The 26834-nt window shown below is 34.2% G+C and overlaps 1 protein-coding gene across 1 annotated transcript in view; it reads left to right on the top strand.

Moving 5' to 3' along the window:
• The window catches only part of LOC117107781 (hydralysin-like), a 31072-nt gene extending 8677 nt beyond the window's left edge, over positions 1–22395 (top strand). The window contains exons 3-4 of the mRNA XM_033249554.1: positions 14234–14266; positions 15426–22395. Of these exons, the coding sequence (XP_033105445.1) occupies positions 14234–14266; positions 15426–16172 (780 nt within the window). The 3' untranslated portion in view covers positions 16173–22395. The remainder of the gene's footprint in view (positions 1–14233; positions 14267–15425) is intronic.
• Positions 22396–26834: the final 4439 nt, after the last annotated feature.

Consider the following 26834-nt stretch of genomic DNA (forward strand, 5'->3'; position numbering starts at 1 on the left):
CTAACTTTTCAGGACCCGTGAGCTGATTTTTTTTTTTTTTTTTTGTTATAATAAGAAAATTAGAATTTTGAAGAACATAAAAGTAATTAAAACGCGCTTCAAATGTCGGGAAAGCTCATTTCCCGCCATCTAGGAATCAAAATTCTCCCGAGGGAGAACCCCCGGACCACCCTGTCTTTTTGGGGTTTATCGATTCATGGAAAAAAGAATATGCATGCAACTACTCATTTATTTATTTATGTACGTATACACACACAAAATAAAAAATGAGAAAAAATTTACCTGACCGTCTTCAAGAGGGGAAAACCTTGAATTTTGTAGAACATTTCCAAAGTCAGGAAAGCTTATTTCCCGCATTCTAGAAATCGAAAATTTTCCGGGGGAACCCGGACCCCCTTTTCTTTGGGGTCCATTGATTCATTGAATCAATTTCAAGAGGGGGAAAACCTTGAATTTTGAAGAAATTAAAAGTAATTAAAAGACACCTCAGAAGTCGGGAAAGCTCATTTCCCGCCTTCTGGAATCAAAATTTTCCCGGGGGAGAACCTCCTGACACCTTTTCTTTTTTGGGATTTATCGATTTATGAAAAAAAATTGTATACAACTACTCAATATATTTTTATGTATGTATGCACACATAAGAAATAGGTCTTAAGACCTATTTACTGTAACAACAAGTGGGAAAAATTTACCTGACCGTTTTCAAGAGAGGAAACCTTGAATTTTGAAGAACTTAAAATTAATTAAGACACCTCAGAAGTCGGGAAAGCTCATTTCCCGCAAATTAGGAATAAAAATTGTCCTGGTGAGAACCCCCGGACCCCCTTTTCTTTGGAGCTTATCGATTCATTGAAAAAGAATACGTATGCAACTACTAATTTTTGTTATGAATGTAACACACATAACCGGCCAATTTACTGTAATAATAATGAGAATATTTACCTGACCGTTTTCAAGAGGGGGAAAACCTTAAATTTTGAAGAACAAAGTCGTTAGACACCTACCTAAAAGATACTTCAGAAGTCGGGAAAGCTCATTTCCCACCATTTAGTCAACATTTTCCCGGGAAGAACCCGAACCTCCATTTTCTCTTTGGGTTCATTGATTAATTATAATAATTTTCAAGAGGGGAAAACCTTGGATTTTGAAGAACTTAAAAGTAATTAAAAGACACCTCAGAAGTCGGTAAAGCTCATTTCCCGCCTTCTAGGAATCAAAATTTTCGATTCATTGAAAAGAGAATACGTATGCAACTCATTTTTTTAAATGTATGTATACACACATAAGGCCTATTTCCTGTAATAACAACGGGAAAAAAATACCTGACAGTTTTCAAGAGGGGAAAACCTTGAATTTTGAAGAACTTAAAAGTAATTAAGACACCTCAAAAGTAGGAAAAGCTCATTTCCCGCCCTCTATGAATAAAAATTGGTGATGAAGCTTATCGACGATTCATTGAAAAAAAAGAATACGTATGCAACTACTAATTTTTTATATTTTTTTATGCATGTATACACACAAAACCGGTCAATTTACTGTAATAAGAATGAGAAAATTTATCTGACCGTTTTCAAGAGGGGGAAAACCTTGAATTTTGAAGAACAAAGTCATTAGACACCTAGCTCAAAAGTCGAGAAAGGTCATTTCCCGCCATCTAGAAATAAAAATTTTCCAGGGGGAGGACCCCCGGATCCCCTTTCGTTTTTGGGAGAAATGTTGACCCCCACCTAGGTTTGATTCCAGATCTGCATGATTCATATTCCCATTTATTTTATAAGTGGGGCCCCCCACTTTGAAAAACGTTCCACCGGCCCTGCAATCTAGAATAATTTGGATGGTTGCATGTAGCCAAATGCGGAAAGTTTTAAAAATCTGGATCAAGCACTACTTTTCAAAGATGAAAGCGGGTTTCTTGGATCATCGAGAATAAAAACCATAATGCTACATACACTTGCAATTACAGCAGTTTAGCTCAGTTGGCTGAAATGGTGGAAGCGACTGTGTGTGCGCTGAACCATCTGGTGAGTTTATCTGGTTCTCTGGTTCAATTCCTAACGCTGCTTTCCTTACGTTAGTTGGAGGGATGAAATGCATGTTACGATACCGCACCGTTAGCTGTTGGTCCCGTATGCATTATGGCCCATGTGAAAGTGTAAAGGATTGTCTCACGGAGTACTGCCCCATCACCACCAGAAAGGCCCTACTGGAAATAAGTTGTGGGTTATCCTTGTGTTTACACCGAATAAATCCGTCCATCCATCCTTCACAAGCTTTTGTAAGACTCAAATACCTCTAGAAATGAGTATTGGTATCAGCTTTCATGACAGGATCTCTTAAGAATCTTGACACTTGTAAATTATTTGGCAATATACTCAGATATACACCAGCCAACGTCACAATTAACTTCTATTCCACAAATACCAATAATATACCAAATTTTAAGGATGACTACAACCCAACAGCAAATACTTATCGTTGTCAGTCAAAATCAAAGGATTACATGAAAGAATGGAAACAACGTGTAGAATTAATAAATAAAAACGATAATTGATTTTTTTTATCTACTTCAAAAAAAAAAAAGATTAAAGCGGCATCAATTTTAATTTTATGCAAGAATAAAATCAAATAATTATTAGTATCAGCATTCCGGACAAGATTTCTTAGGATCTTGACGCTTGTTTGTTGTAGATTATTTGGCAATATACTCAGATATACACCAGCCAACATCTCAATCAACTTCTACTCCAGAAATAGTAATAATATACCAAATTTTGAGGATGGCTAAAACCCAACAGCATACTTATCTTTGTCAACTGAAATCAAAGGATGACACGAAAGTGCTTTGACAACTTACCAAAATTCAGAATGAAAACGTGTAGAATAAATAAATAAAAACCATTAATTGATTTCTTTTTCTACTTAAAAAAGGGGTCTATTGGAGTTATGATGCGTCTTGCTCACATACAGTGGCGGCTCTAGGATATATTTTCTGGGTGGGGGAATAAGTTGTTCCCCTAACAGATGAGATTTTTTTTAAAGAATATCAACCTCTAGATGGCCGAAAATGGCACTCTCAGACTGTGACAGACTGGCTTGGTGTGGCCTATTTTTATATGTTTTATGGTCTGACTGCCCGACGAGCTCTGTCCGGCGGGGGGGGGGGGCTTAAGCCCCCTGCCACGCCGCTGGCGCCGCCACTGCTCCTCACATACATGTAGAGCCATGGTCTGTATGATTACATTGGACTTGCACAGTGGAGGAAATACAAAATGTTCTCCCTTTTACCAGAAATACGAAATGAGATGATCATAGGGGAATGAATAGTTTGAAACTAGTATTTTAGAAAAATGTAACTGTTTTAGATAATGTTAACCGTATGGTTAACATTATCTAAAACAGTTAGATAATGTTAACCGTATGGTTAACATTATCTAAAACAGTTAGATAATGTTAACCGTATGGTTAGGGCCCACAAACTGTGGGCTTATAGCCTCTCTACTCTTGTGGTGGACCCTGATAGGCTAAAGCAGTGAGGCTTAGGGACAGACATGGGCTATGGCGAATAGTAGCAGATCACCTGTTACATTATAGGAGTGGAGCCCCTCTAGGCGACTGATTTGAAAAACTCCTTCAACCTTTCTTTCAGCAGCTCCTGCAACTGATTTCAGCACTAGCTGTAGCAGAAACCTGTTCCTCTAGTTTTGATGGTGATGCTGATTTGTTCATATAGTCAGCATCCATACTGTTACGAAAGGAAAATGTTGCATGTGGGTACAATTAGGCCTACATGAAATAGACTGTGAATACTGAGCGAAATGATAAACGAATCGGCTAAGTGAATTGACAAAAAGTTTAAGTGGAAACATGTACCATATTTTACCTATTGTTAAATTACCATTTTCAGATTGTGTATCTCATAATGCAATGTAAGATGCATTTGGCTTTTTTGTTTATAAGTTGATTGTGGAGACACTATTTTTTTGTGCAAGTGGTTGAGAAGTCATGATCATCATATGTTGTATAAAGGTCATTGACCTTTGACCCTGAATATTTGGTCAACGCAGCTACAAGCGAAGGTGGCTATAGAAAATAACATAATTTATATAGAAATTAACGTCAATAATGACACTGATATAATATATTTTCTATAGAAAATTCTATAGAAAACAGTATTATTCTCCATAGAAATTTACAGAAATTCTATAGAAAATAACGCTGATATAATAAATTTTCTATAGAAAATACCAGAATTTCTATGGAAAATAATGCTGATATAATTTATTTTCTATAAATTTACAGCACTTCCATAGAAAATAATGCTGATATAATTTTTTCTGTAGAAAACTGTATCATTCAATCTCTAAAAACTGTTTTTATGAATCCAAAAAAAAAAAGAAAAAAAGAAGAAAGTTGTAAAAAAAAATAAAATAAAATAAAAAAAAATCATACAAGACGATTGTAATGTACAAATGTGTTGGTAACATGGCAGGAAACATGAACTGTTTGAACTTACTGTACAGAAATCCCAACAACATATATTCAATCTCGATAACTTTATTTAACACATATATAATAACAGGTCAAACAACTAAACTAAAATAATGTTTGCATTCTGTCATCTAAAGTAGAAAATAAAAACAGGATTCAATATCACGATTAATTTACTTTACGCCACTACGTTGTATATTATTATAGTACTGTCTATTATAGTACATTGTCATTTTTCCATAGATTGGGGGTGGAGATGCAAGCATTATTTTAATTAAACAAAATAAAATACTGCTGTGCTGTGCATGTATTTCTGTGTACTTAATAGTATTACTACATCAATAAGCCCAAATAAAAGTATACAGTAGTTTTGCAAAATTATTTTCTTGTAATTATTATTTTTGTATGATCGGAAAAAATGCAAGAAAAGAGGAAGGGAGGAGGAGGAGAAGGATGGGAAAGAGAATGTTTATCGAGTACCCGACCGAGTTACATTTTCTCGCAATTCACATTGGCGGATCTGGGGGAGGGGTTTCATGGGTCCTGACCCCTCCCTTGGGCAACAAAAAAAAAGAATACTAGACCTACCTTTTCAGGACCTGTGAGCTGTTTTTTTTTTGTTTTTTTTTTTTTGTTACAATGAGAAAATTAGAATTTTGAAGAACATAAATGTCATAAAAACACGCTTCAAATGTCGGGAAAGCTCATTTCCTGCCAACTAGGAATCAAAATTTTCCCAGGGGAGAACCCTCGACCACCCTTTCTTTTTGGGATTTATCGATTCATGGAAAAAAGAATACGCATGCAACTACTCATTTGTTTACCTGACCGTTTTCAAGAGGGGGAAACCTTAAATTTTTAAGAACTTAAAAAGTCAGTAAAGCTCATTTCCCGCCATCTAGTAATCAAAATTTTTCCGGGGGAACCCGGACCTCCTTTTTCTTTGGAGTTCATTGATTCATTGAATCATTTTCAAGAGGGGAAAAACCTGAATTTTGAAGAACTTAAAAGTCATTAAAAGACACCTAAGAAGTCAGGAAAGCTCATTTCCCGCCATTTACGAATCAAAATTTAGGAAGAACCCCGAACCCCCCTTTCTTTTTTGTGATTTATCGCTTTATGGAAAAATAATAACCGAAAGGTCCAGAGATTAATCTCAGATAAGATAGTAAATACATACTCCAAGTGTCGAAATACACGCCATCGTGTCGGGATTCAATAATTCGACATTAATTATGTCATCATCAGGAATGATGAAAAATAATACGTATGCAACTACTCAATTTTTTGTTATGTATGTATACACACATAAGGTCTATTTACTGTAAAAACAATGGGGAAAATTTACCTGACTGTTTTCAAGAGGGAAAACCTTGAATTTTGAAGAACTTAAAATTGAAGTCATTAAAAGATACTTCAGAAGTCTGGAAAGCTCAGTAACAATAAAATAAAAAAATAAAAATGCATGCATGGTATCCTCAATTCGTATGCTTGTTCATCTCCTTCACTTTGTTTGACAGAGACTGCCTCAAAAGTGTGGTTGAAGCCCCAGGATACTTCTTAACAGTAAAATCTAGGGGAAGAAAATGCAAAACATTAAAAAACTCCTTTAAAGGCTTCTAAATCAGTAGAAAATACATCAAGGGGCAACCACCAAAAGCAGAATGAATTTAAATAATTTGCGTGCAATGACTAAGTTTAGTTAGGGTCATCTCTACAGAAGAATGAAATGCAGATACTTAGAGAGTAGTGGTCCCATAAATGTATTATTATTTTATATTTGTTATCTTAAGCAAAATCTAAATATAATTTTAATATAATTATGCCACTTGCAGCCAAATGTTTTCTTCATTGGTGATCTAATATGTTACTATTCCCTGCATTATGTGCTATGAGATTGCAGAACATATAAGATGCAGCTATAGGTTAAGTCAGTAATATGGACGGGCTCCCTTTTGATGGTTATTAATTGGTTTCATTCATTCATTCATGGATTTTTATTCAATATTCAATATACAAAATTCAGGCAAAAAAGTTAAAATTATGATTATGTCATAAAAACAACAAAATTACCATAAAAAAATGAGTAAGTGAATAAATAAATAACGGGGGAACAGAAGGCAGTATAATGTATTGTAGACGAATCTAAATTGCACATTATTTACAATGCCCTGGTGGGAGTAATTAAAACAGTACATTAAAAAGCGAAATTACACGATTACAGGTAAAAACGAGTAAAAAGAAATGTAAACTAAATTGATCACATCAACATTAAATCAAATTTAAACATGGATATATCAGAAAATTAGACAGTACATTAAATCAAATTACAGGACAGAAACTCAAATGATCACATCAACACCAAGTCTTATTCCGATATCCCTCAACCAGAGTGGACATAAAAATTGATTGGATCATTATTGATCAAAATTTACAAATGTATAAATAATGTACATAGTAGTTACTTGTTCAAAAGTTTAACAAAGTAAGGTATCGGGCTTCTTCGGAACCGTTCTGTTTTCGAGCATAAAGTGGAGTTATCAAGTGACAATGCGAAATTTCAGATTAAAATTAAAAAAAAAAAAATCAATGTCTAACCCAAATAAAAATAGCTTTACATTGCATGTTGATGTACCATCTTATCTTTTGCAATAAAAATCCCTTATTACATAAACATGCAATATCTTCATTGAAAAGGTAAAAAACAAACTTATTCAACAAATTACCTACTTGGCAGTTGTTCGGATGGGACCCAACTGCTCTTTTTCTACCGATGTTCTTAAATGTGCGTTGCTTTTATTCCCTGTCATGGAATTCCCCTGTATCACCCACTAATGTAACAATCAACCACTAGTGTAACATTAACCAGGGGCGGATCCAGAAATGTCCAAAAGGGGGGCCGATTGAGACAACACTGTCGTAGGGGGTTCTAGGGGCCCGAACATAGCATTTGAGGCATTCTGGGCTATCATTTTTTTCTTTTTCTCTATTTTTTCCCTTTTTTTACCTCTCAAAGGGGGGGGGGGGGGCGGGGCCGCCCCCCCCCCCCCAAAATCCCCCCCCCCCTCCTGTCTCTTATACACATCTAGATGTGTATAAGAGACAGAGGGTGGTCCGGGGGTCCTCCTCTGGGAAAATTTTGATTCCTAGATGGCCGGAAATGAGCTTTCCCGACTTCTGAGGTGTCTTTTAATACATAAATTATTCCGTCGTCGAACCAAAAACGTTAAGTTCTTCAAAATTCAAGGTTTTCCCCTCTTATCCCTTGAACAAGGTCAGGTAATTTTGTCTCTTCCTGTATATATATATAAAAAAATCAAAGACATTAGGCAATATATTACTATATTCAAACAATACTGTATGAAATATTGGATAGCCTAAGTAGTCTTTCTTCCATGGATCGATTAACCGATAGGCTAGAACGCACTTTCGTACATAAATTATTACGTCGTCGAACCAAAAAAGTGTTTTAAATTTTATCAATATTGAAGCCTAGTTGAGCTAAGCCTAGTTTGCCCGATCTGCCAACCTATGCCTAGGTAGGTTACCATGCCTTTTGCCAGGCCCCAGTAGTATTTTGTTACGTTTCTTCACAGAGGGGAGGGGGGGGGGTTTCCGTCCGAACTCCCTGGATCCACCACTGCTTTTATTGTTCTAATAATTAATTTATCACCATAAATTAAATGCCCGCAGCGACGTTAATAAATTTTCTCTATATAATTGATTTAAATTAATTAAATAACGTACAGTGTAGTCATTTTCTAGGAATAATTTTAAGGGTCTGTTATCGAATCTTTATATGGCAAATCCGTGGCTCGCTTGAATTAGAATGAAAGTTACATTAGTTAGGTAAAATAAACTGGTGTTAATACAAACCTATCAAAACTAAATACTTTTTATCTAAACTTTCTAAATTCGCCTAAGAACGGTATTGCTGCAGTACTTAAAGAAATAAATCAGTGTCGCTATCAGATTCATCTTCTTCGTGATTCTCATACAGGCCTACAACTTAATAAACCTTTTTTACATCAGCTCCATCGGCCAAAAGATGAATATAGATTAAATGTTTAGTGCAAACGTTCAATGTAAACAGGGGTAAGACGATTAGAATCAATTATACAATTTAAGCTGTTGTAAACAACATATCCAAAACTAGTCTAGGGCCTACGTTACATTAGGCCTATATTGAAAAAAACTTTTCACAAATTCGGCCAAATATATTTTGGCCGTGACTTTTCAAAGGTTACGGCCAGGCGAAATTTTATACGGCCAGATTTGAGGAATCTGGCCGTCAAAAAGGTCAAATGGCAACCCGGTTCAGGATGACAGTTAGATACGGTATTTTAGCTGCTGCGTGTATTTACTGTACTTCATGTATTTACACTACACAGTAAGCCTATATTCTACCCAAAACAAAGCCAATAATATTTGGAGTATGCTATCATCCCCCATGGGACAATAACTTTTGTGATAACATAGAAAAAGTTCTATCTCAAATTCTGAGTTCTGAGATAATTATAATGGGAGACTCAAATATTGATTTTTAAAAAACAAATTCATCTTTGTATAGGAAAATAAATAGCATTTTACCTATGTTTAACTGTAAACAAATTATTGACAAACCAACAAGAATTAGGCCTACTCGTACAACCGGTAGCATAATTGACCACATAATTTGTAACCACATTCCTACTATCTCAGATTTTGGTACAATAGAAACAGTGGGTTAAGTGACAATTAATTATATAATTTTTTGTACACGTAAAATAGACAGAGAACCTATAAATTTACACAAAACGGTCAAAATTAGATCTTTAAAAAACTACAACATAGACAACTTTAAATCTAAATTATCAGAAATGGATTGGACACGGTAACTTGTTCAAATGATGTTAATATTGCTTGGAATACTTCTAAAGGGTTATTACTCAAAGTAATAAACGATGTAGCTCCAATCAAAGAAGTGCGATTAAAAGCAAGAACAGAACCATGGATACTTACTTACTTGATACTTCATACTTGATATAAGTGGGAAAAGTTAGGCAAACGCCTTTAAGACCCCACAGCTGTCCAGTCTGTTCTTGAAGGTGTTTACAGTTGTGGCAGCAACAACATCTTGTGGTAAGCTATTCCAGATGTTTATTACGCGATGTGAGAAGAATTCCATTCTGCATTTCAAAAATTTGTTAAGTTTTGGTTTGTATAATATATATTCAGGTCCTCTCCTGCTAGTGTCCTCGACAAACATAAAAAATGTTCCACAATCCACGTCTTCAAAGGACTTAACAATTTTAAAAGTTTCAATAAGATCTCCTCTAACTCTCCGTTGTTCCAAGGTATACAGATTCAATTTGATTAATCTCTCACTATAACTCATATTTTTCAAAGATGGATGAATAATTATATTTTAGAAAGAAATGCTCGTGACATCTTGCTTCAAAAATTTAAAAAAGATAGGTCTCAAAGTATACCTATCAGAAGTACTGTAAATTAAGAAATCAGGTTAAAGAGATATATCCAAGACTAAAGCAGAATACATAAATCAACTAATTGATGAAAACAAAGGAAAATCGAAACAAATATGGAAGAACCTAAAGTCATTAGGTTATGGTATTAAATCAAAATTGTCTCCTACTATTGTTCTTAAGGAAAATGACACTATACATTTTGATAGAATAGAAGTTGCAAACTGTTTTGATTCCTTTTTCACGACTGTTGCTGCCAGGATCGCTAGTAGTCTGCCAAAATTAGGTTTAAGATTTGGTGTTGCATGGCAAAAATTTAAACAATATTACAGTCAAAAGGGTATAGTGCATGGAGCATTTAAACTTAAAGAGGTTACTGAAGATTTTGTAAGTAAGTAAGTAACTTTATTGCTTCTCTTTTATAACAGAGGCACAATATAAAGATGTGCAACAATAACAAAATCAGTAAAAACTTAATTACTGTGATTAAATATAGTAAGAAAATACTGCAGTAGAACGAAATATATACAAAAAAGGGTTTACCAAAAATAGTAATAGAAATAATAATAAATACTAATAATATAAGTAAGTAGTTAATACACATACACATAAACACACACATATACACATATACATACATATACACACTCATATATATATATATATATGTATATTACAGTATATATGCATATATACATATACATACATATATACATACACACACAATACATACATGCATACACACACACACACACCTGCACCCATACACATATTCACACGTACATACATACACAAACATACATATACACATACCAGAGCCTGTCTCTTATACACATCTAGATGTGTATAAGAGACAGTATGTGCACTTCGTTGAGTTTTGCTTACTTGAATGGACTGACATATAGGCCTACTTTGTTACTTCTTAATTCTTCCTCTATGACATTACAATGATTATCGAAAACTTTACTCGCAATAGTATAATTAATAGGGTTTATACAATTTGTTGTTAAAATTTTATATTCGTAATGGATTTCTAAATCATCAAACAAAAGATGGTATTTAAGTTCAGGGGAGCTTGATGTGAATAATTCCCAAAATATATGTAAATTCTCTTTAAGTTGGTCAAATATTAAATTTCTAATGGGTAATTCCGTGTCAAATCAACCAGAGGTCCCAGGTCGACCGTCTTGGATTTTGATGAAACTCCATAAAAGTGATCCACTATGTGAAAAATCAACATACACAAAAGATTAGCCCTACTGGATATGTAGTTTCCGAGATATTGACGCCCAAAAAAAGATGCGCAAACGCAATTTCCTCCAACTTTGGAAGCTTATAACTCGGGATTGGTAAAAGTTATCAAGGTAAACCTTGGTATCTAACTTACTTTCCACCATATTACAAATATATGGCATCAAATTAACTGTTATCCCTTCTCTCTTGAAGTTATCTGCACTCAAAATAGCCACTTTGTTTAACGACGCATTTTTTTTTTTTTTGTGATTTTTGATGTCACCCTGTGTCCATATGAGTAAGTGTATACATCTTATACACTTATATTACAGATATATTATCTTTGGGTAGTTGTCTCTAGCCACAAGCAAGCACAGGCTAATCAAATGAATTAAAATGGAATGGCATCCATTCAAAGTTGGGACCAGCCCTAAAAAAAGTAAAAAAAAGCCTATGTTTCCCATTAAGGGTTCGTTTCGTCATATAGACAGTTAAAATCTTTTCTTAAATTTACACCAGTTAATCAGATATATTAGATCTACTCATACCACAAATTTCAGGTTTGGTACTCAGTTCCTTCATGGTTATATACTATGTTGAAAACTACACATATTTTAACGTAATTGGAAATAACAAAAGTTGGGTCATTCCATGCCATGGGATCATAGATTTTAAAATTTTTTTATACTGACAGTTATTCATGTGAATTGAAAAACCTGAAATTTTTAGACTCCAATTCCTGTTTGTTTTCCCGTAGACTACACCCTTTGCTTAACAATGGGCTCAGAGCTTCAAAAGAGCTTTCTTTGTTTTTGTAGGTAGCTTTGATCATTAGAGTAAGAATGCTTTGATCTTTTGTTTAAATCACTGCTATGTCACCTACTAGAGGTAATTTTTTCATTCCTGATGATGACATAATTAATGTCGAAATATTGAATCCCAACACGATGGCGTGTATTTCAATACTTGGAGTATGTATTATACTTTCTTATCTGAGATTAATCAGTGGACCTTTCGGTTTCCGTAGCGGCAGTTTGATGTAAAAGGCGGCGTGGTACAAAATAGTGCACCATGAAATTCACTTTGATTTTCTTATGCTACTATCTTCGGAAGTACAACACCTATAACCTTCAGATTTTGTGATGTAGAACATCTTTTACTGCTGATTGCAAATCTGCAATCAAAAAAGTAGTAGCATGTACCAATTTGGAAAAGCAATGGTTTTAAAATGGGACAAAACCTGCCTGGACAAACTTTTTGCATTTTTGGAGGGCTGTATCTGGGGCAAATAAGTTTAGTTAAGTTTATTACTGTATATATAGGAAGTACTACTGGTGGGTTAAGATTCCTAAAAATTTGGAGATTAAAAAAGATTCTAAAAAAATTATTTGCTCTGCACTTATTCAATGCCACTACGATTACGTTTGCTCCTCTTGGTATTCGTCTGTTTCAAGTCACATGAAAAAGAAATTACAGGTTATGCAAAATAAGATGGTCCGTTTTATTAAAGGTGCGGGACCGCAAAGTCATGTTGGCCAAAGAGAATTAGACGAGCTTGGTTTGCTAAATGTAAATAACAGAGTTATCCAATGAAAATTAAACCATGTATACACAACAGCCAATTCTATAGGACCAGAGTATCTTAATATACATTTTATAAAAGTTTCTGAAAGGCCTAATTACAATACGAGACAAAGGAGAATGAACTTTGTAAAACCTAAAATAACCAGTCAAAACAGTAAGACATTAATTATGTTACAGCTACACAAGAGTGGAACAAACTACCCTATATGATCAAGTCTTCACCGAGTTTAAATATATTTTAAAAAATAGTAAAAATATATTTAGCAACAAAATCTGAAATGACAAACAATCAGTAAACAGTTTCAACATATAAATATGCTTTAAACATGAACATAATATCTTGTGAAATTTTATACCTTCTGCTTTTTACTTTCACTTTTAAGTCTTTAAGATTTAATAGAGTTTTTATTGTTTTTATTAGTTTTACTTAATGATAAGTATTTTAAAAGGTTTTTAATAAATTTTAATGTTTGTTTTTCACCTGTTTTTTTCCACATCCACTTTTACATACTTTTAAGGTTTAATGGGTTTTATTTCTTTTATTAGTTTCACTTTCATTAGTAATTTTAAAGCTTTTAATAAATTTTAATGTTTGTTTTAGTTTTTAACCAACTTTTATGTAATATTTTTTATTTAAGGGACCCCAACGGGAATAAACCGATTCGGTTTTTTTTGGGTTATCCTGAGCTGTAAATGTTTTACTATATTATCTTTTTATTGTTCGTTGTTTTGTTACTTGTAATGCTCAAATAAATTTGAATTGAATTGTATCTATCGGCTGGTGGTGCTTGTCCCTGTTTTTGACTATATAAGATACAACAGTTTTTTGTCAAATAAAATTGACAGTCTGTACAGGGCCTTAGAATATTTAGTGTCAATTGTGAACTTCCTTCATGGATTTATTCAGATATTGAAAAACACATACAGTACATACATTTAAATATTAAAAGTAACACAATAATTAAAATGCATACATCATAATTAGAAAAATAATTATCATTAAGAATTTAATTTAATTATTTAGAAAAAATGGACATCAATAATTCAAAAGGGACATCAATTTAAATATTGAGATAAAGGGACATCAATAATTCAAATTACTGTCAATATTAACATAAAAAATTGGAAAACTGAATTGCGCAATTTGAAAGTATAAAAATGTATAACCTAGAATTAATACAATATATAAAATCACTATTCACAATTATAAATTCATATTTATCTATTTGATTGGCTGAAAGTAAATTCAGCAATTTATAATTAGCCACTAATTAAACTTTAACTATAATGATACTAATAAATCAGTTTAGATGCCCCTAATAGAATATATTTAACCCTAATAACCCTAACCTTGTAAATAACAAGTGATCAAAACGACACATCACACATAGTCACTATCGGCCGGCATCAAATTTGGTGGTATAAGCTAAAATTAATCTATCATATTTGCTTTTATTTTTCAGAATATTCCGGTGTTTTCAGCGTTTTCTACTAAGGTATGGTAATTCATCAGCACAGGATATTTATAACAATATCTTTTCATATATAGGTCTAGTAGTTAAAGTCAGGCTCCGGAAATATATTTAAAAATCTATCTCATTCACCGTTTAAATTATTAAATTATTTATTAATTAGTTATTAGTTAATATGTAATCGTTAGTGAAAAAATGATTAAATCAATTATATTCTAATAATTATTTATAAATTAGGTAAGATAGTTATATTATTAGTAATTATCAATAAAATTATTTGTTAAATTACTTATTTAAATAAATTAAATTAAATTAGTTTATTATGTTATTATTGAGATTTATGCGATCACTTGGGCCCAAGTGATTGCAACATTTCATCCATTCTCTGCCACTGCCACTTGTAGTTTGTCCTTTTGGCATTCCATAGTATACATTGTATTGGAAACCCTGTTTCTCAGTGTTTCATTACACACAGAGTAAAATAAACTTGATTAAGCGCCGTAGCGCTTATTCGAGAGTGGCGCTTAGCTAAAAAATAATCAGGCTTGGTTGTGGCGCTTATTTGAGAGTGGCGCTCCAGCATTTACGGTATGTCTTTCCAATTAAAATTTAAAGCATTTAAATATCCCATTAATATACACAGTTAACATTCACCAATAATTTTTGTTTTCTCCATCGTCTAGATTTTATTTTTTTGCAAAACCATTAGCTAAATAAGAAAACAAATTTTCATGTTTATTTTTTTCGCCCTATTCCTCTGACGATATTTTAAAAATAAGTTCGCTAAACAAGCGCTGCCAGGTCTACTTTCAATTTTTTATTCAAATAACATGTTTGTTCAAAGTGTAAACAAGATACATGCACTTTTAATATTAAATGTATTAACACCCTCCTAAAATGTATTATTTTCTTTTAAAAATAGATCGCAGAAACAACCCAGCAGCTTTTATCTTTTGACGATCTACCCGCACTAAATAAGAAAACAAATTTTCATGTTTATTTTTTTCGCCCTATTCCTCTGACGATATTTTAAAAATAAGTTCGCTAAACAAGCGCTGCCAGGTCTACTTTCAATTTTTTATTCAAATAACATGTTTGTTCAAAGTATAAACAAGATACATGCACTTTTAATATTAAATGTATTAACACCCTCCTAAAATGTATTATTTTCTTTTAAAAATAGATCGCAGAAAGAACCAAGCAGCTTTTATCTTTTGACGATCTACCCGCACTAAGTAGCAGTCCAAATGAAGTCAGCGAAGCGTTTAAAGAGGAATTTGGCGTACAACCAGCTGGCATAGCTTTGAATGACCAAACATTCTTCGACGCTGTTAAACCAACTATTACTGAGCAATATGGAAACCATGCCTATATAAAGCTTATTGGTTACGAGTTTACCTATGATAAAGTTTCTTTACCAGAGAAGGTTATTATTGGAAAAAAAGAGGCTGTCAACAAAGCTGATACCACGGCTCAAATCTCATTATCTATTCGGGGAGAATGGGATGAAGCAACAAGTTACTCATCATTTGTTACACGTGATTTGACAATCGAGAACGAAGTCACTATTAAAGGTATTTTTCAAATCAGTGGTGGTTCTTTTTCCGTTTCCGTTACAGCGGGAAAATCAGAGTCAACGAGCTCAGCAACCTCATTTGAAGCAACAGTTACAGCTGAAGTGCCTCCAAAGTCAAAGGTAGAAGTTAGCATGGTTGGCTATACAGAGACAGAAGAGGTAGGATTTAGAGTCCCGATTGAGGTGGATGGTTGGTTTGGTGCAAACTTTGAAAGTCCCGTCAAAGACCATTATTTTTGGTTTATGAGTGCAGACAAAGTGCTGCCGAAAACCATCGGGGAAATTAGTGGCGTTATTAAACACGGTAGATTGTTCAACACTAAAACTTACATTGAAGAAGCTGTACCTATTTGAGTTTTCATTATAAATTCTACAATAAGTCTTGAAATCTCAAAATTGGAGATTGTCATTCAAACTGTAGATAGCTTTTGGGATATGGTTTGATCCCGTTCTAACTTGGTCTATTCATGTTGAAAAGTTTTGTGAAAAATCAATGAGTAGAATTTCATTATTACACAGAAATCGTTGTTATCTTGATACTATGGATGCTTTATAAATCTCTGGTCTTACCTCTTTTCGATAACACAGACGTCGTTTTTAATGACGTTGTGATTTAATGATGTATACAGTATACAGTACATAGAGTATTCTTACAAACAGTATATAGATAGGCCAAAAAGACATGTGTTACCTGTTACAATTGAAATTGGAAAAATTTCAAGGATATACTTTTATAAGCCAAAAATTGGTCTCACACCTTGTTTGGCTGATATCTATCAACAAAATCTGAGCCTATAGTAGATTTTAGTCACACATTGGCAACACAAACTTTATGTGGCCTTGTGTATTAATTTAATTATAACAAATTAACATATATATATAAGTTCATCATTTAACTCCCGGAACAAAGACAAACAGAATATAAACATAGTTTGAAAACAATTTAAAGAATATCAAAGGCAACAGAAAAACATATAATTACTGTAATACAGTAATTATATGTTTTTATTTATAAGTCATCAAATGTCAGTAGACTCTGAAACTGAGTCACTAGGGGCCAGATTTATCAAAAGCTAGAAATCAGCTTAAATTCATCTTAAGTCCATTTTCTTTGCTTAAGTCAGATTTATTAATATTGCTTAGCTTAAAAATTGCTTAAAATTAAAAAAGTCGATTTTATGCATGCGCCATCTAAGACGACTTTTAAGCTAAGATTTTGCTAAGATGGTTTGATAAGTCAGCTTAAGATATTTGCTTAGGGACATCTTAACTTTTTTGACTTAAGACAAGATGAGATTGATAAATCCCGGGCCTGGATCTGAAGATGAGTTCTCACAAAATAGTGACTCTTCTGCAAAAATTAGTGATGTGTTGTCTGACAGTGACCATTATTATAATTGGTACTTTGATGAACTGGTACACAGTGAATCTGGTTCTGAACTGGGAAGCATGGCTTCTGATGAATCAGACTTCTAAAGAATGTCCGATTGTTGTCTCGTAAGTTGAATAAATGTTTTGATCACTCATTAAATACTTGCCTATGGTTGTTATTGTCAGTCCTACCAAACATCAAACGAGACCAATGATTGTCTTTCTGTACCTGTAACTTTTATACTTTACCAATTAATAAATTTTCAAAATTTGTTTGGTCCTCTTGGTGTTTAGTAGGACCTGTGTCTTCACTTCAGCCACATACACATAGTCTGATTCAAGAAAAAAAGAATCAATAATGTTTTTAAAGATTTACTTTTAATGACATTCTGTCCAAATAATTACAGTAAACACAGCATTCCTATTATTGATACATTCAGGCTATTTGTATAGTTTCTTGACAAGCTATTAATACAGTATTTACTACCCTATGACATGGATGAGTGTTTTGGTATATGCATCTCAAAGACTTTGAACATTGGTGGGGAATTTTTTTTTGACAGCCCACCTAAAAAGCACAAGAAGAGCGATTTGAAGCACTCAAACAGCTCGCCAAACAATATCAAGGGGAGTGATTTGTAACTCACCCATGATTTTTAAAAGGCAAGACCTGCTGTATACAAAATCTAAGGATGGTTTCCTTATAAAATTATTGAAATAATATCAAATTTATTTTGTAAATTCATATACAAGTACAGTAATAAAAAATTGTAAATACAGGTCTCCCACCAATTAAAGACCATGGCCTTTAGCAGCTTTCGTCTCTGATTAAAAAAGTAAAGATAAAAAAAGACAGTTGTTAATAAATAATATGGGACCAAACAAAAGTGATCTTTAAGGGGAGGAGTATTTAATTAGAGGGAGACCTGTATTTGAGATCACCAAAGGGAAATTCAGACAGTGACTCAGGCTGATCATAGACTGTTCTCCATCATTCATAGAATATATAAAAAAAGAAGAAAATTTTGGCTTAAATGCTTATTTATTTGAGCCAGAATTTAGAGAAGAAGGTACAAATACCGAAGAAGACACTGGCATAGTCCATCACAGGCTTTTGAATACTGAGTGAAAGTAAAGAGATGAATGCAAATTTATAAAATTAATGAATTTAAAATAACTAATATTTTAATTATTTCAATTTGCAATTGTTTCAAGATTTGTAAATTAATGCCCCAATTCAGTCATTTTTATTTGAATAAGAAAATAAAAAGATTTAAAAAAAAAAACGTACTTGGGTGAAATCAAGCATTAGGAGACATATGAGAACATATAATGCACTATTAAAAGAGCTGGAATTTTGACTTGACATCCTTATTTGGATATGAAAAATAATAGAGATTAAAGAAAAGATGTACTTGGTTGAAATCATGGATTAAACATTCAGTATGTATACTAATAGGAAAAGATAAAAACCAGTCTTGGACATGGTTTTGGATTGGGAGACAACAAATTACCAGTTCTGGGGTTCTACAATGCTGCAGGTGTTTTGTCCCTCCATATGCGTAATAATGAAAGGAATGCGAACTAGACAATGCAAATACCAGTGTAATACATTACTAGTTGTAGGGTTCTACAATGACGCAGGTAGTTTTGTCCCTCCACCATATGTGAAATAATGAAAGGAATGCGAACTAGACTATGTCAAATACCAGTTACGTTTTCAGTTGTGGGAATCTACAATGACGCAGGTAGTTTTGTCCCTCCATATGTGTAAAAATGAAGGGAAAGTGAACTGGCTATGTTAGATACTAGTTACATTAATAAAGACATTTCTGTTCTGTGGCTGAAACGTTTTAGAAAGCAGGCAACACCAGGAAAAGTCATCTTGGATGGTCATGACTCTCATGTACAGCCGATTGAGGCCATTGAATTTGTCATGGCTAATAATACTATCTTGTGTGCTTGCCAACACACACCACTTAATACTTGCAACCACTTGACAGGTCTGCGTTCAAAAACATGCAATCCTACTTCCTTGCAGCTGCTAACAACTGGATGAGGAATCATCCTGGAAGGGGCATCACCAAATACCAATTTACTACACTGGTCTATGAGGCAATTTGTTTTGATTGAATTTAGAACTTTATAAAAAGATAAAATTGCATCTTACAATCAAAATTTCCTTAAGACATTAAATGACAAGATCACTGGTTGAATCTTAACAGGCAAGTAAATTAAAAATTATTATGTAGAGAAAGGTAACCAAATGGTTAATGTATCAGTTAATAAATACTGACTGCTTATATAAATGTTATAAAAAGTGATTATTATTAAATCTGTTAACATAAATATATTAATTTTAATGAAATGTTTCGGATTAATGAAGAATATTTAGACTGCCCACTATAAGCAATGTATCGCGAATGATTAAAGGAGTACAGTATTAACATTTTGTTCTTAATGAAAGAAAATTTGATTAAGAAATATAAAGAATGTATGATTGTAATTGTATTCTTATGAAAAACATTTAAATTTTCATTTTTAAGTTAAGTATTGATAATAAATTCAATATTCAAATGAATAGAACACAATTGGGGGATGCATAGAGTTGAATGACCAATTCCGTCGTATACCGAAAATGTATGGACAGGCCGACATAACAAAAAACTAGTCGCACAAGTGTGGCGCCAGATATGGTAAAACTAAACGTCACAGATTTATCTACAAAACTGAAATAGTCATTGCAGACAATATTTCTCATTTCCCTACTCCTGAACACTGTTCATAGATACACCGATGGCCATGTCATCTTGACAATAACAGACGATATGCTGTTTTCTCTATCGAACCGTCTCAACGTTCTTGTTTAACTCGCCAGCTCACATCATGCACCAAAACTTAATAACATTAACATTATTTATGTTGCTTGGGTAATGATACCAGCCCCATCAGATTATATCTGGCACCAAAAAGACATTTTTAAGCTACAAATGTCCGTTTGGACAATAGCCCAGGCGTTACGGCCCAGGCGTGGTTGCAGCTCTCCTTCGCCTCCTCACACATGCACGACGAAATCTAAATTTAGTAGCAAAGCTACGCTATCGATTTGTAGATTTACCTCTTACTAATTTAGCTCCACTCCTGACCACTACAAGTAAATATGTTGATGGACACATCACCTGAAAAATCATAGAAGATACGCCATTTGCCTGATATACTTTTACACATTGGAAATTATCTGTTTAGTTTAGAATAGCAGCAGTAGTGATTTTGTAGTTATCTTGTTTTCAAAAAAATCAAAACCTGTTCTATAAGATTATCTTTTGACAGGACACAAGAATGCCAGGTTTACCAGTACGACAATACAAATATGAATAATGTTACAGAAAATTGGATTTGTGATCAATTTTGTTAGTGCCTTAAGAAATGCTAACACTACGCACCAATGGTGGGCGAAAAAACCTCACATGGCCGAGAGGCAGTAACTGTCTCCATATTTTTCTTTGATGTCATTTCTGTCCCTTCAAAACAAACGTGGAAAACCACTAGAATTGCAATAAATGCCCTTAGGAATAAGAAAGAGGTTATAAGAAACAGCATTTTAGAGCAGAATTAGAGCACCAAGAGAAAATTTGCTGTGGCATATGCATTGCTATTAAAAAAAAATAACAATTTTTGTTTTATTGTTTTGATTACAGTATATTAACTATATCAATAGATAGTTTTACTACCACAGTAATGCACATTTATATCTATGCTTTGAATGCTGAAAATCAGCTGAATCAAGGGGCAAAGGGATATTTTTGTAGCTCAAACGCGCAGTTAGTTAGGTACCAGGTTTCCAGCTATCCCATCACTCAAGGAAGACATGGAAGTAGAACCTGTCCTGACATCGTAAGATGGAGGACCAGATGCATGGACTTAACAAGTGACATCATCCAACAAGTTACCTAATCCTACCACTACCTTATTTGGAACAAATAACTAGAACATCCAAAAAAGCACAATTAAGAACTTTTAATACATACAAGGAGTGGAGCTAAAACTTGTTGACAGGAGCAAGCAACTGGGAATGGTCTATGGGAAATGTAAAAATACACACTTAACGATGAGGATGTCTTTAGTCGATACTCATGGATGTGTCCACTGTCGAGAAAAACTAGCAAAGAAGTCACACAGGTCTTAGTTGATGTATACTTGGATTAAACAACACTCAGATCAGGGTGGTGAATTGAAGAAAGCATTGAGAAACTTTGTAACAAATTTCAAATAACAATAATATGGTGATTCTCCTATCACCCACATTCGCAGGGGAAGGATGAAAGATCACATAGAAGTCTGAGAAAAAAATTGCGTTTAATTTGGCGAATTTAAGAACACGTAGAGTAAATTGGACCTGCTACTTGAAATAGTATTAGTAAGATTAAAAACCCGATATCACATGAAGCATAGATAATCACTTTTCTACCACCTACTTTTTGCTTATTGGCATTGTTATTTTCCAGTATTTTGCCTTTTATTGTATATATTAAATATGGCTTCTCTCTGACTCAACCATCATATTTCAGAAGCGTGTCTACACTGGACTGTGATGACAAAATTCGGCAAACTGCGTTCGACAAACCGGGTTTCGGAAAACTGGGTTCTTGTGTTTTCGGTGAACTGTATTCGGTAAACTGGGTTTCAGAAAAGTGATCATAAACTCGGCAAACCGGGTTTCGGCAAAATGGACTTCCACAAACTAGTCGGATACTATTGAGTACAAACCACAGGTCTAATACGGTATTTCACGGCATATCACCAGCGCAGGGGACTATGGTGGGCTGAGCAGCGTTTACTCTCCTTTAGCCTGGGTTCCAGGCCCTAATTTTAGGTTACTCACTCTTTATTGCACTTACCTAATTTAATTGGCGTCCCATACTTTTTTTTCGAATTATTCCGTTTATCTCTAAATTAACTTTCTCATTGGTGGCACTGTCCAGAACGAGAAAAATAATAAAAAATAAGAGACGTGGCAAGTCTAACACTCCTTCTGCGTATGACCATTAGTCGGCACCCGAAATCGACCTTCAAACCATCTCTCACAAATCCTTCCTCCCTCCCTTACTATGCTGCTCCAATAAACTAGGTTACTAGGCCATGACAATTCCCACAAATCTAGAACAACTCTTTTAAAAGATCGTGTAAATAGCGCCGCGTAGGGTATCCGCCGCATACGATCTTTGCATGTATGCTGTAACCATGGCTGTAAATAGTGATTGTTACAGCATGCACGCAAAGATCGTACGCGGCGGATACCCTACGCGGCGCTATTTACACGATCTTTTGTTACTTTTTCGCCAGTGACGTCATGGTAAAATCGTATATAATCGCCTATAACTTCATAAAAAATAACCAAAGAACGATTTTAAGGTTGATTCTATTATTAATGGCATATCAAAAATCCTCTCTAGAACAAAAAATCATTTTGCTAGTTCTCTTTTAACAGACAGGGCTAGATATTGACACTTCTATTTTTAAAGGCCACAAATCAATATGAAATATGCATGTTAGATTTTCTAATAGCGGGGTGCTTATTTGACAGGGCAGTTATTTTAAGCAGGGCCTTTATTTTAAAAAAATTGGTAATACTGTTCATCCCGGAACACCCATATTTTCAAAAGCACAATATGCTGTAGGCCTACTTGTGTACAACAGCAGTGACAGCAACATTTAGCAAATCCAATCAAACCTCCATTTACACAGCATACAATTCTCATGTAACCATAGTTAACATTCAATACAAACAATAGAATTGAAGAGGACGATGTTTTGAGATGGGCCATTTTCCTTTGTGACAAGTTACCTAGTCTCTGACATTGACTCTGCAAAGCTCATCAACATTCCAAAAATGAACAAGGGGGAGGTGTTCTAATTTAGATAAAAGTGATTTTGAACATTTTAAATATTAACGCACATGTACGGGCATGTCATGGCAATAATGTTGGTCATTTTCAGGCCAATTCGGACGTTGTCCTGAAGTAGCGACAGTTATGGAGGCGCGAGGTAGTCCAAAGAAAAGATTGAAGTAAATTTTTATTTAATATATTTATGAGCATTGTATAACTCATAGTTTATTTAATTTTCCAAGAATAGCATTAACTTGAAAACCAGGATAACCATCAATGGTAGCCATAATGCAAAGTATGTGTGCAGTGAATGCGTAAAAGTCACATACACATAAAACATCCGGATCTGACTGACATCAAAAAGTGTGAGGAATCAACAACATTTATTCTGAGACCTCATGCCAAATATTATTGTTTGCCCTGTCAGATTGAAGTAGCTACCAGAGTCATTAATCATTTTGGAGCAGCTTTACACATAGCCATCATACTGAGATTCCTGGAAACTTTTGAAGTAGACTAAAGATATTCTCATGGAAGACTCCGCCAGAAAATATGAAAATAGTACATTCTATGATAGTGGAGAATGGTACAACAGTTTTGTCAACGATATGGTCCAGCAGTAATAAATTTCAACTGCACATTGACATGGTGGAAAACCTGGTTATTCCATCCTTCAAGCCACCATGAAGAGCAGTTTAAATACCCTTTTTATTCTTGAATAGAGCATCCAGTTATGCAGGTTTTACTTGCCAACTGCTTTTAAGCCATGCAACATCTGGCCACTTTTATCAGAAGATGAAAGAAGAAATGTGGACCATGTAGATGAGTACTGAAGGTGCTAACTTTTGCCTAGATGCTTATCGAGAAATTGAACACATTACTGCAGCAAAGGCTTTCCGGCCTCGACTGACGGTAGAAGCTATCGCCAATAGAATGGCAACCATCAATCATTTAATATAAGTAGACAGAATAAGAACTGACTTACTACAACAAGATAATATACAACTCTAAATTCAACATCAAAATATAAGATTTCATATGCCACAATCAACATCTATGCAGCCTTTATCTTTAGGGCAACAATCTTTTTCATTAACATAGAATGAAAACGTCCATATCCTTTCACTTTCGTATAAACTCTTCTAGGCCTTTTCGAGGTCCTTTCACTTTCATATAAACTCCTCTAGGCCTTTTTGAATGTATGATGTGCAACAGGTTTTGTCAGATAGTGCAACTTTAAGACAAAGCATGGAGGGGTTTATAGAAGGTAAAGGTCTAACCTCAACAACAAATTTTAATTTAAATTGGACAGTTGGCATTGAACAATCATGTTTTACATCCCCATTTGTAATCAAATCCTGTTCTAAAAGATAATTTTGTGTCAGGACCAAAATGCCAGGTTTACCAGTACAATACAAAATGAAATAATGTTACAGCAAATTTGATTCATGATCAATTTCATTAGTGCCTTAGGAAATACAAACAATTTGCATTAATGGCGGACGAAACACTTCGGCTATGTTCTCACACGGCAGCTAACGGTTAGCAGAATCAGGATTCTGCTAACCGTTAGCTGGCGTGTGTCCATTCGAGAAAATCCCGATCCGGATACCAAGAAAATGACGTCATTTTAAAGGTCACTCAATCGGAAGTCAACCGATAGATCATTCGCGTGAGAATTGAAAACAAAATTTCGAGGTTGATGAAACAGATGCATGATGAATATTCTGCCCATGTTAGCACTTATTTTACCGATGCTTGATATAGATTTCAATATTTTTGATAACGTTCAGTTATCATTAATTTTCGGTCTATTAAATACAGTTGTAGTATGTAGAAGGCGACGTTTAGACATCCTTCACCAGCTTAAAGTGAGCCAGGCTAGATACGCAACGGAGCAGGAGCGTTTACTCGCAGAAGGAGAAGCCCTCCTCCATACCCACAGACGCGGACGGCCCAAAACTCGTAGATTCTGGGTTAAAAATAACAAAGACCGGAATTGGTGGGAAAAAACGGTATTGCAAAAATGGGATGACGACGATTGGCTTGATAATTTCAGGTAAAATGGTACTAGCTAGGAGTGCTCTCAGTCTCACTGCTATAAAAGTTATCAAGGCCGGACGTTTCCGGCTGTCTAGGCCTAGAAGGAGGTAATGAGGATTCACCGAGAGTGCCTTCCATGGGATCCACCATTGGGCGTCCACCCAAGTTCTTGTGAACCCTCCAATAAAATTTCCAGGTCGGAGTCCACTCTCCAGATTTTGTGGCCTCCTCTTCCCTACACTCTTTATACATCGATCTAAGGTTTTTTAATTTGTTACAAACATGCTGAGCCGTCATGTCATATCCCAGACCGTTTAAACATTTAGCTATAAGCTCAAAAACTCGATTTTTTTTTCTCCTTTTTTTGTCTTCGGCAAGATCTAAAAATTCTGGTTCAGACCAAATGTCAATTAGGTCGGACAACTCAGAGTCCGACCAAACATGTCTATTATTGGCCATTATAACAGATAACTGTTAAAATATCACCGAACTGATCAGTGAAAAACAAAATGCCTGTGCGGGAAAACTAAAACAGAGCAGACAGCATGTGATGATCGAAATAAAAGTAAACAAACGTGTGCGAAAAGAATTATGGGAAAATATAACCCCTGACCTCATTGGAATTGCGCACGTCTGATTGGTTAATGATGGAAATGAGGTCAACTTGCTAACCGTTAGCAATTGCTAACGGTTAGCGCTAACCGATCGGGCGTTCTCACGCAGGTGCTAACGGTTATCCGGATACTATGGCTCTCGTGAGAACCAGGCCTTAAGCTCCAATGGCCGAGGCACTATCTGCATACGTTTCCTTGATGTCATTTCTGTCCATCAAAACCAAAGAAATGTGGAGAACTACAGGAATTGCAATTATAGCTAATGTCCTTAGAAAAAAAGAGGTTATAAGAAAGAAACAGAATTATTAGCACTTTAGAGCAGTAGAGCACCAATAGAGAAGTTGCTGTTATATGTAGCATATGCTATTACAGTTAACAAAATATTGTATTGTTTTACTGTATCGTGTTTCTTTGTGTGGATATTGGCCCTTGATGGCTCTTGTAGCAAATAAAAGGAATTGAATTCAATTGAAATGAATTTTACGTTGTATTTTCATTTTAGATATGATAGTTAATGCCATCTAAAGCTTATTTTCTTGATTGGACATTGATGGGCATATTAATATTAACTATTTAGTTTAAAGTTTGACACAGTATTCAAATTAATGGAGGGGAGTGGCGAAAATAAAGTTGTAGGAGGCACTATAACATCAAGTTATAGAGGATTAAGCTTGCCAAATGACTTTCTTAGTTAAAAGAATTGAAAATGCTGAACGGAATGTAGGAATAGAAAAATGAAACAGAATATAAATAACATAAAACTTCCAAGATGGATATAAACTTTCAACTAGAAACAATGTAATTTTTGCTAAATTAAATGAAATATACAAAATAAAGTATAGATTTTGTTGCAGACCTGAGACTTTTGTCATACTAGTACTACAATAAAATCAGAGAAAACCTTAAATAATCTACAAAGAATTACCCCAACATACTCGCTTCTATAGCCAATCTGATATGCTTACAGAAGTCAGAAACATAATGCAAGTACAGTAGATACAGTACTTTCAAATCCTGAGATTATAAATGCCAATTGGTACATGCATTTGAAAAAATTAATTTAGATTAGTACCAAGTAATCTAAATAAATAATTAAAAAT

The sequence above is a fragment of the Anneissia japonica genome, unplaced genomic scaffold (genome assembly GCF_011630105.1).
Source record: "Anneissia japonica isolate Jap-2015-1 unplaced genomic scaffold, ASM1163010v1 scaffold287871_len1641731_cov197, whole genome shotgun sequence".
In the NCBI taxonomy this organism is placed as follows: domain Eukaryota; kingdom Metazoa; phylum Echinodermata; class Crinoidea; order Comatulida; family Comatulidae; genus Anneissia; species Anneissia japonica.